The 10853-nt window shown below is 40.6% G+C and overlaps 1 protein-coding gene across 1 annotated transcript; it reads left to right on the top strand.

Annotated features, from left to right (window-relative positions):
- Positions 1–435: 435 nt before the first annotated feature.
- Positions 436–8646, top strand: LOC127505569 (alpha-2,8-sialyltransferase 8F-like). The gene is made up of 7 exons (XM_051881206.1): positions 436–666; positions 4403–4483; positions 4567–4653; positions 6354–6498; positions 6786–6898; positions 6998–7075; positions 7413–8646. The coding sequence occupies exons 1-7, from the start codon at positions 560–562 to the stop codon at positions 7903–7905; spliced, it is 1104 nt and encodes a 367-aa protein (XP_051737166.1). The 5' UTR covers positions 436–559; the 3' UTR covers positions 7906–8646.
- The last annotated feature ends 2207 nt before the right edge of the window (positions 8647–10853 follow it).

Here is a 10853-nt window from a genome sequence, read left to right as displayed (position 1 = left end):
GCGCAAGTGACGATTCTCTGTCAACCAATCAACGTTCTGCAGAGTGTAGCTCCACCCTTTTGGTACGGTACTATCGTGCTTGGTACCCCAACTGAAGGGTCCCAAAAAAGTGGTACGGTACGGTTCGAAATAAGGGTACCATTCACAACTTTTGACAATGGAAACGGCAAAAATTTGCTTACCGTACTGTACTGAACCGAACCGTACCGCGAACCGTAGCCATTAATGGCTATTCACATAGAAGGTGTTTTTCCATTAAAATATTGCATCTATTTAGCTTAATCTCAGATAAGGTGAAAAGTGTCACTATGGAAAGTATATAGTGTCAGACTTTTCCGTTTTCAACTTTTCAACAAATTGTACTGATCCATTAAATCCAGTCGCAGCTGAAGTCGATTACACCAATTTATTAGTAGTAAGGAAGTTTTTTTTTTTTTTTTTTTTGAGGTGAGAGGGGCAGAGTTATACATGTGTGTGTACATGTGTGTGCGTGTCATTTTTAACCTCTCCATCACAGTCAGCACACACACACACACAGGCTCCAGAACTCGTGCTTCTGATGGCATTGGTGTTTCTCCGATGGATCTTCAGGCTGCTGATGGTTCTGATCATCTCTCAGAGTGTGTGTGTGATTTTCTACTACACATCCGACACACACTCGTCCAGGTGAGTGCGTGCACTCAATGCTTCACCTTTATCTTGGTTTAGATTAACTGAAGGCACCCTCATATCTGGCTCTTGCTGTGAGTGTGATGGTTTTTCTTGTGCTTTTTCTATAAAGTCAGATCACTGGGAAAAGCTTTATGAAGTGACTTTCCAGCCCTGAACTGTGCTGTTAAAGCATTAAGGCATTATAGCAGTATAACTTTCTAAGCTGCTTTGAAACTGTATTTTGAAAAGCTTATGTAAATAAATTTGACTTGACTGGAAGTTCACACAGGTGTTCATTACTTTAAATATGTAAATAATTCACTAACCACAAAGTTAATACTGATAGACTGTTCCTTTTCAGCACACTTTGGCATTCCCCAGCATGGTCTCGTGGGGTTTGATTGCGAGTAGGCCAGCTGTCTGTGTGCAGGCAGTGCTTTGAGACAAGAATTGTTTTTGCTTGCATATTTCTATTTAACACATTAATGATGTAAAACAATATATGATTTAACATACAGTATGATAGACGAAACATATGGTTTATTGTAATATATAACTTTGTAAAACAATTACAATTTTCAAAGCTCCCTCTGTTGAAAGTAGATTTAATTTTTTTGTTTTAGTTATGATTATATTATTAATCATTAATCATTTGAACACTGATCACCATAATGGTGACCAACTATGTGCCATATGAAGTAAACACATTTTTATTCCTCCAGTACTCTCCCTCCACTACACACATGAATTTCAACACACTTAACTTCCCTTTTGTTGTCTCCCCCAAAACCCTTAACTATCTTTTCCTGCCCCCTAGTGTCTATAATTAACATAACATTAAACATTACAACCCTCTTCATCTTCAGATATTTTCATATGAATCAAATAAACATTAACAGTGAACATTGAACATTTTACTCAGTATCCAAAGAGTTCCTCAATTTATAAATTGTGGATTTCATAATCTGCTAGTCTTCTTGGAGGTCCTCTGTGCTCTCTCTGCGGATATCTTCTGACCTCTGAAGTCTGTGACTGTAGACCAGCTGCTGATGAAAGCGGTGTTGCTGGTGTTACTGTTTTGGCTTGACCTGGAATATTTAATTCCCAGCCATCATCCATTTTACTTCCCTCTTCTTTTCCTTCTGTGTGAATTTTTGAGGAACACAGAACTTTGAAGTTTGACGAATTTCTTGTGATCTTACGAGTGCCAGAGACTGCTGTGATCATTGGCCCTTGTATGGCTGAGGTTCAAAAACTGAACAGAGCTTCCCACTCTTCTGTTGTTGACACAGAACAATGTCATCCACCTTTAGGTTTGAAGGTTTGGCGTGATGTTTCCTATAAATTGTAAATTGTCCACATGAGCTGCTTGAATGGCTTTCTCCAGCGTCTGCATAAACTGCTCTGCTTCCGCGTTTGCTTGCGGCCATAGTGGGGTGATTTTCCTGTGTTTGAACCCTAAATATGAGGAAAAAATCAGCAAAATCATGTCCATTAAAAGGTGGGCCATTGTCCGTTTTTACTTCCAAAGGCACACCAAAAGATGAGAAAATCTTATCTAACTTAGGAATGGTGCTTTTAGCTGATGTGGACTGAGCAATCTCAACCTCAGGATACCTGGAATATTCATCAATCACGACAAGGAGGTAATCTCCTGAGGGAAATGGGCCACAGAAATCAACTCCAACTTTATCCCATGGTTTAAATGGCAGCTCAGACATTTCCAGTGGTTCTCTGTTATTAATAGGCACAACAGATTGACATGGAATGCAGGTTTATATCATTCTCTCAACTAGTCTGTCAATACCAGGAAACCACACTTTTTCATGGATTAATTGTTTTGTTTTCACTATCCCTTGGTGTCCTTCATGTGCAAGGGAAATGGCTTTTTTTTTTTTGTAAGGACACTGGCACCACTATCTTTGTCCTTCTTAGCACCACATCTCCTGCTGTTGTAATGGATAACTCACTTCGTATCTTGTACAAAGAGATTAGTGCAGGTCTGTCAATGTTATCGTCCAGTGACTTTTTTTACAGCATCCTCCCACCCACCATGTTTGATGAGTTCTGCAACTTTAGAGAGGGTCACATCATTCTTTGTGGCGATTTGTATTTCCTGTAGCGTCATGGCCTTCGACACAGCACTGAAATTTACATAATCCTCAGCACACTTATCAGCCGCATTTGATTGTGAGGTAGAAGTATATTGTAGGGGGTGGCGAGACAGGGTTATCCTTTCCTGACTTATACTGATCGATGAAATTATATGATTGCATCCGGAGACCCCACCTTTCTATCCTATCAGGTGGCTTTGACTTTGGATTGTTGAATATCCATTCAACGGGTTTGTGATCAGTTACCAGAGTAAACTGTTCTCCATAGAGATACATATGAAAATGTTCACATCCACGACAACGGCTAAAGCCTCGCGTTCAGTTTGGGAATATTTTTGTTCAGTATCAGAGAGTGCACGGCTTGCATAGCTCACCACCTGAGCTGGTTCATGAGGAGAGTCTCTTTGGGCTAACACTGCCCCTAAGCCAACTGGACTTGCATCCACGACTAGCTCAGTCCGTTTTAAGGGTCAAAATAACTCATGACAGTGTCACTGCTGAGACTTTGCTTTAGCTTCTGGAATGCATCTTGATGAGTTTGCGACCATGTCCAGATTGTGTGCTTTTTTGTGAGTTCATGGAGTGCCTGCGTAATGGAGGCAAAATCTTTGATGAAGCGAGCACTGTAGTTTGCCATGCCAAGTAAACTCCGCAGTTCATTGACGTTTTTGGGTGGAGCAGCCTCTTGAAGTGCTTTGAGCTTTGTAAGGTCAGGTGAGAAGCCTCCATCAGAGAAAAAATCCAGTGATGTCTGCCTATACACACACTTTGCCTTGTTCAACGTCAGGTTTTTTTCCTTTAGCCTTTGGAACGTGTTTCTCAAGTAGTGCCAAACACCAGGATATCATCGCTCAGATTGATTACCCCTGGGATTCCATCTAGGACTTGTCGTATGACATGCTGAAGAAGTTCAGCAGCTGAGGATATGCCAAAATTAAGTCGCTTGTAGCGTCTAAGGCCTACATGAGTGGAAAAAGTGGTAATGTATCTTGAGGTTGGTTCTAGTTCCAACTGATGGTACCCACAGTTTAAATCAAGTTTGGAGAAGTACCTGGCTCCATTTAACGCATGAATTACATTATCAACCGTAGGAGTCAAATGTCTTTCTCTTTCAATGGCTTTATTAGGTAAGCGCATATCCATACAGATCCTAACAGTGTCAGGATCCTTTGTCCTAACAAATCAGTTAAAGTCAAATCAGGATTCTGAAGTGCTTGACGCCGAAGTTTACTTGATGTACACGTTTGAATAATCATAGTCTTGATCTCTCTGTCAATGTCAGTGAATTGGCACGTTGCAGCTAATTGTCTCAGCCTCGTATGATAAGCGTCAAGCGATTCTCCAGCTTTCTGAGTAGCCTCTCTGAAAATGTACGTCTCGTATGCACTGTTTACCTTCAGAGAGAAATATTCATTGAGCTTGTTAACAGCAACAGCGTAGTCTTTAGCCTTGCCTGTTTCAGATAGTAAAAAACAAAATCCTGTAAAATTTACATAGAACCACCTACAGGAGCAACTAGAATGAAGTAGATTGTGTGTGACAGGTTTATCAGCAGTTTTGATCGTGTTGATCATTTAGAGGCCTTAGAAATAGTCAATGAGCATAAAAAAAAATTACTTTTGTTCTTTTTCTTTCAGAGATGCGATGACAGAGGCACTTCAGCAGCTGCACTGCGCAAAACTCAGACGCAAGTTTTCCATTATCAAACCGGCCAAAAGGTGCGTGAGAATGAAGATTAACCAGCGATCCTGATATTTCAGAGAACTGACCATTTAATTAAATGTCTTTGTTTCCCTCTCAGTATAGAACTCAAGAGCTTCACGCAGGAGCTGTCAGATTTCTTGAGCTGCCCGTACAAATCAAACCAAACTGAGCGCGAGTTAAACAGGTGTGCTTTTTTAATGACTAGATTTATTTAATGACTCACACTTATTCATTTGACAGGTGCTTATTATCCAAAAGTGACTTGGATCGCATTCAAGGTTTAAATTTTCTCAATTTGACTAATTGCCTGGGGATCTTGATGCTATAATCTGCTGTCTGACCTACAAGAACAACTTGTATGTTCAGTTGCACATTCCTTTAGAGTCTTCATCTTTCATTTATTGTCTTTATATGTTCACGAGAAGTGAAGTTGTTGAGCAACACCGGTGCAGATAGATGTGAAACCATAATCATTTCAGAAAACATTATGAAACATGACCGTTACTGTGTAGAAGACAGAATTTTTCAGAAACTCCCAAATATGGTTTGTTTGGAAATCTGTGTTTGTGATGTTACATGCCAATAGGTATGTTTCCAGCCAGCTATTTTTATGCAAATTTTGGGATATCGCATTAAAAACGCTGGATGGAAACGCCAGGATGTGTGCCAGACCCAATCCAGGACACAGCCAGACCCAGAGCCCACCACCACCCTCGACCGCGGAGACTTCGCTAGAGCCCCCCGCACATGGAGAGGGACCGTCCGCTGTGATGAGTGAGCCAGAGCCCGAAGAGGAAGTGACAGCACTGACCATCGCCCCAGAGCCGGAGCCCCAGAGTGATTCTGACCAGGAGTGTGAGCCAGCGACAGCAGTAACGGAGGGAATACTGGTGGTTTTGGACACTGAGAACTGGCTGATAGATCTGTACACGGAGGTATTGCCTCCCTCCTATCCCACCCTGAATTATCTGTTTGTTCTTCATCATCGCTGTTTCAAAACAGCAGTGAAACTTTATCAATGACCTGTATGGACTGTGAATTACCACCATTGATCCCGTCACACTTACCTCTGTCACCATCACCGTAAAGCTCAGCCAGTCCACCCCTGCTGAATGCCTGCCGCCTTTTGTCTCCACCAGGGACATCTTTCTGTGATGTGAAGCCCCAAGTTATTCCATCACCAGCCTCACCTGAGCGAGAGGATCCTTTGGATCTACCTCCGGCCTCTGATCCCTTTGCTCCACCTCGGCCCGTCGACTTGTCGGCTCCTCCCACCCTCGGCTCCACCAGAGACCCTCGGCCTTGCAGCTCCACTGGGTTCCCTCGTCCCACTGGCTCCACCTTGTTCAGTCATCACTCTACTTATGCCATGGACCTTCCGCTGCACTCAGTCTCTCCATTCCTACAGCTTCAGCGGGTTCCTCCTTCCCTCCGGCTCCGCCTCTGTCCTCAGTCACACTGGCTCCACCTCAGTCAGTGAATGATCTGTAGTGTTTATGTCTGTTTGATCTGAAAGCATTGTTTGATTTTGAGAACAGGTGAAATGTTTTTGAGCTGATAGTTTGATTTTGCCAGAAGAGTCAGGGGTTTTGTGAATGTAGTTTGAAGATTTGACTTTGTGTTTAATTTTTTTGAGAAAATGGGTGAAGGTTTCAAGAAACGTGTCTTTAGAAATTGTTAACTGTAATGTGGCAGATTTCTAAAAAAAAACATGTCATTATTGTTCAAAGTCACAGTGTTTAAAGAGACGAGCTGTTAAAAACTGTTCAAACAATAAATCTTTGAATACTGAAATGGTCATTTTCACAGAGATGACACTGATAAAGCTGCTCATGTGACATGAATCCTCATAAACTCTTCTCTCTCTTTGTGTGTTCATGATAGAATCAGGCTGCAGTTATGTTGTAACGCCACAGGATCATTCATCCTCACCAAACGCAACACAGCCGTCAATCAATCCATCCCATATGAAACAAGCAAAACAAAAACATACAAAATGACTGCAGAACTTCACAGTATGCTGCCTGAGGTGTGTGTGTGTGTGTGTATGTGTGTGTGTGTGTGTGTGAGTGTGTGTACGTGTGTATGCGTGTGTATGTGTGTGTGCGTGGGCATGGGTGTGTGTGTAATGCGTGTGTGTTCTGGTTTATGAAGGCAGAAATGTATATAATGACATGGGTATTACAAGGTAAACATGATTTATGAGGACACTTCCTGGGGGATAGAATATACAGTTTGTACAGTATAAAAACCATTACGTCTATGGAGAGTCCCCATAAACCACATACACAAGTTTGTGTGTGTGTGTGTGTGTAGGACTTCCCCTGGTCCGGTCGGCGTCTGGGTCGGTGTGCTGTGGTCGGCAATGGTGGGATTTTGAAAAACAGCAGCTGTGGACGTGAGATTGACAGTGCAGACTTCGTCATACGGTAAACACATCCCATCATTCCTTGCTCTCTCACTGACCACAACACATCCGTCAGTACTCATCCATCCTTCCGGTGAATATAATGTTTTCTCTCTTTCAGGTTTAATTTGGCAGCGGTTAATGACAGTGATGTTGGGCTGAAGACGGATCTGATAACAGTCAACCCCAGCCAGCTTGGGTCAGTGTTCACACACACACACACCAATCATAAACAGTTTTAATTAACAGTTAAATCAAGACTTTTCAGATTCAGTTTAAGCTCTCAGATTCTTGTTTTTAATGATTTCTATTTCTAAATAAAATCATAACTAACTACAGCTTTACTCAAATCACATTCATTGGCCATTACAGTTTCCAAATGAAAATAATTCAGATTCAGTTAACTACATTCAGGTCATTGTAAATTTCTTAAAGATGTATTCTGGTTAAATAGAGATGTATTTTCCCTTGCGTACACACACATGATCATCTAGTTGTTCTGTCTGTAGTGTTTCTTAAAACCTGTGTGTCTGTAGATTCAAAAACCTGGAGAAGAATCCGGATCCGTTGGTGGAGCGGGTCAGTGTGTACGGAAACGCCACCATCATTATTCCCGCCTTTGCCTACACAATCTGCACGTCTGCATCAATCAAAACTCTCAAAGTCCTCCATCCAATCAGACCTCAGCAGCCGGTGGTGTTCTTCAGCCCCTCTTATCTGCGGACACTGGACCGTTTCTGGAAGGGGCGTGGCCTGCGGGAGGTGCAGCTCTCCACGGGGTTTATGTTAATCAGCACAGCGCTGGAACTGTGTGAGAACGTGCACGTTTACGGATTCTGGCCGTTCGGCAGCGACCTGCAGGACCGTCCGGTTCCGTACCATTATTACGACCAGCTGAAGCCGCACCCCTACGTGCACAAGATGCCGGAGGAGTTTGAGCGGCTGCTGCAGCTCCACAGCCAGGGGGCGCTGACACTACACCTGCAGCCCTGCTCCTCACCAGGGGCGGATCTAGAAAATCATTTATAGGGTTGCATGAGGACTGTGGGGAGAGTCCAGAATAAATCAAAATATAACATTTTATTTGTCAGGTAAAAATGTATCATGCCAATTACATAGTTAGACAATTAGAAGCCGATTCAGAAATAATAAATGCATAACATCAATTGCTCAAAGATGACTTTAAGAGTAAAATATGCATATACACACAGTGGTGTGTGTGTCTTCAGACATTCACCCATCTGGCTACAGAAGATCCCACATTACTGCTTTGCTCTTTCCCTTAAATACCCAGACCGGAACAAAAGGATTATAAATATTTACTACACCGACACCTTTCAATTTTCAGAGTATTTCAATTTAAAATTAAGTTTAAAATATCCAAAAACCACTAGAACAACGTAACATATTTTGTTGACTTGTAATATTTTGTATATGTGATGTGTGTTGTGTTGACTAGTGATATTTTGTGCTTGCATTATCCCAAATGTTTCCAACAATGTTTAAATCAAAAGAAAAGGAATGAAATAAAATAATGTGAATTTAAATGATCAAACGCAACTGTAACAAAGTTCAAGTTCAGCGAAGTAGGAGGCGGACATTAAATGTAACTTTAATTGTAAAATAAACATAAACAACAAAATGAAAGGAGCGGCAGCAGCTGACTGCAGCATATAAGCGTTATAAAAACAGCAGCGTAAATGGTCCCGCAGCTCTCGGCCCCGCCCTGCCTCATACCACAATAATGTTAATAAAACTTTAATATATTAACTTTTGAGTGGACACAACTTTTTCTAGTATTTTAGACATAAATGAAGATTTGAAATGGGTCTGTAATTTGCAAATTCATTTGGATCTAATTGTGGTTTCTTAATGAGAGTCTTGGGACATGACCTAGAGATAAAGATGAGTTAATAATATTGAGAAGAGGCTACAGATGAGCCTAGGTCGCTCCCAGAAAAGATTCCTATTATTCACAGAGAGCAGTTTCTGTTCATTACACCATGTGTCATGTCTTGTTTTGGTGTTTTGGTTTATGTTCATGTTTTATTTTGATGTTAATGCTTCATGTTTCATTACTATGTTTGTTTTGTTTGCCATGTGCTTCCTGTTGTCATGTGATTCTCTTGCTCCTCATGTGATCTTGCTATGTGCTCCCATACTTTTCACTACTTTAGCCTGCCACCAGCTGGCGAGATCTGCCGGTTGCAGGCGGGGGAGGAGTACAGAGATGGCCGTCAGGTCGGACACTTCGTGCTTTCTGTAGTGGGCTGGCAGACCACGTGATTTTTGCATTGATTGTAGCCGAAGAAGTGGGTGCAATATCAGATATTCAATATCAAGTTTGGTTAAATACAATAACTTGTCTAAGAAAAAACACACAACACGTTGTCCTTGTCATCACAGAATCTGACCAATGAGAATAAAGTGTTTCATCTTCAAGGCTTTCGCAGCCGATTTTTGAGCAACTGCAGCGCCTGACCTAGGTGGCTGGTCTCGTTTTGCTCTCGCGGTACTTTGATGGCACATGTGATCATAAGGCAGCTGCAGCGCCGATCAAGGTCGGACAAATATTCTAACCAGAATGCATTTTTCCAGTTACTAAATGTTTTGAAAATCACACTAGCCTACTTCTTGTGATGCAAAGATTTTTTTTGTGTGTGAAAAAATAAATAAGTAAAATTCCATAATTTGCACTCCAAGCTGAACTCAACTCATATTCATAAGTTGACGTGGATTCATAAGCTGTGTAAAGCATTGGTTTAAAAAACTATAACAGTGATATTATAAATATACAGTACAGTTTGGAGTCGGTACGATATGTTTGTCTCTTCTGCTCACCGAGGCTGCATTTAATTGATCGAAAATACAGTAAAAATTGTGAAATATTATTCCAATGTAAATCAGCTGTTTTCTATGTGAATATATAGTAAAGTGTAATTTATTCCTGTGATCAAAGCTGAATTTTCAGCATCATTACTCCAGTCTTCAGTGTCACGTGATCCTTCAGAAATCATTCTAATATGATGATTTGCTGCTTCTTGCGTTACACTTAAAGGGATAGTTCACCCAAAATTGTAAATTCGGTCATCAATAATTTCCCTCTTCATGTTGTTCCAAACCTGTAAAAAAGCACTAAGGCATTTTCTAAATATTTTTTCGTTCCCTTTAAACGCTACACCTGTAATAATTCCTCTCCAGCACAAGATGGCGGCATCTCCAAACATAGATTATATTTGTGCTCAACATTGTTCACAAGACTTTGGAAAAGCACAGCATTTTACTATTACTGTAGTAGTTACCTTCTATTTGTAGTGAAACGAATTACATTTTCAGAACAAACTGAATTAAAACTACAATGAAAACAAAATTACAATCACCATTTTATTTATTTATAAAACAGCATGTTATTTTTCCCCGCCAGCGTTTTTTGAAATAGTTTAAAGCCAGCGGCAGCATTTTTGATCATTTTCACAAAATGTTCATGAACCCCAGAATATTTTTCTGTATGAATATCTGAACATACAATATTTCAAAAGAAAGAACAGAGCCTCTGCTTTTAAACAACAGCATTTTATTCGAGCTCTATTCATTCTGTTTTATCAACACTTGAATGAGTTTTAAGTTGAATAAAAAAGCCACATTTTATGCAATTGTTTTGATAGAGGGAAACTAGATACATTTCTAGTTTCAACATTATTTATTGTTCAGACATTCCCCTTTAAATACAATAAGTATCAGCGGTTTGAAAAGTGAGTCACATTTGGTTTTCGCCCATTGAAAATGGGTAAAAAAATTTAACAATTTGGACATGAAGCCACATTGAGATCTCTGGAAATGAACCATATTGGGCCTTAAAATAAAGTAAAAATTGTACTAATGCCCTTAATTTCTAGAATGGACCAGATTTTTCAGGTCTGTTTGACAGTAATACAGTCACTGCTTTAAAGACGATCATTTGCACCTCATTTTCTCAG

Source organism: Ctenopharyngodon idella, chromosome 22 (assembly GCF_019924925.1).
Source record: "Ctenopharyngodon idella isolate HZGC_01 chromosome 22, HZGC01, whole genome shotgun sequence".
Classification (NCBI taxonomy): Eukaryota; Metazoa; Chordata; class Actinopteri; order Cypriniformes; family Xenocyprididae; genus Ctenopharyngodon; species Ctenopharyngodon idella.
The sequence above is the reverse complement of the archived record's forward strand: the minus strand, read 5'-3'. Positions and strand labels throughout refer to the sequence as shown.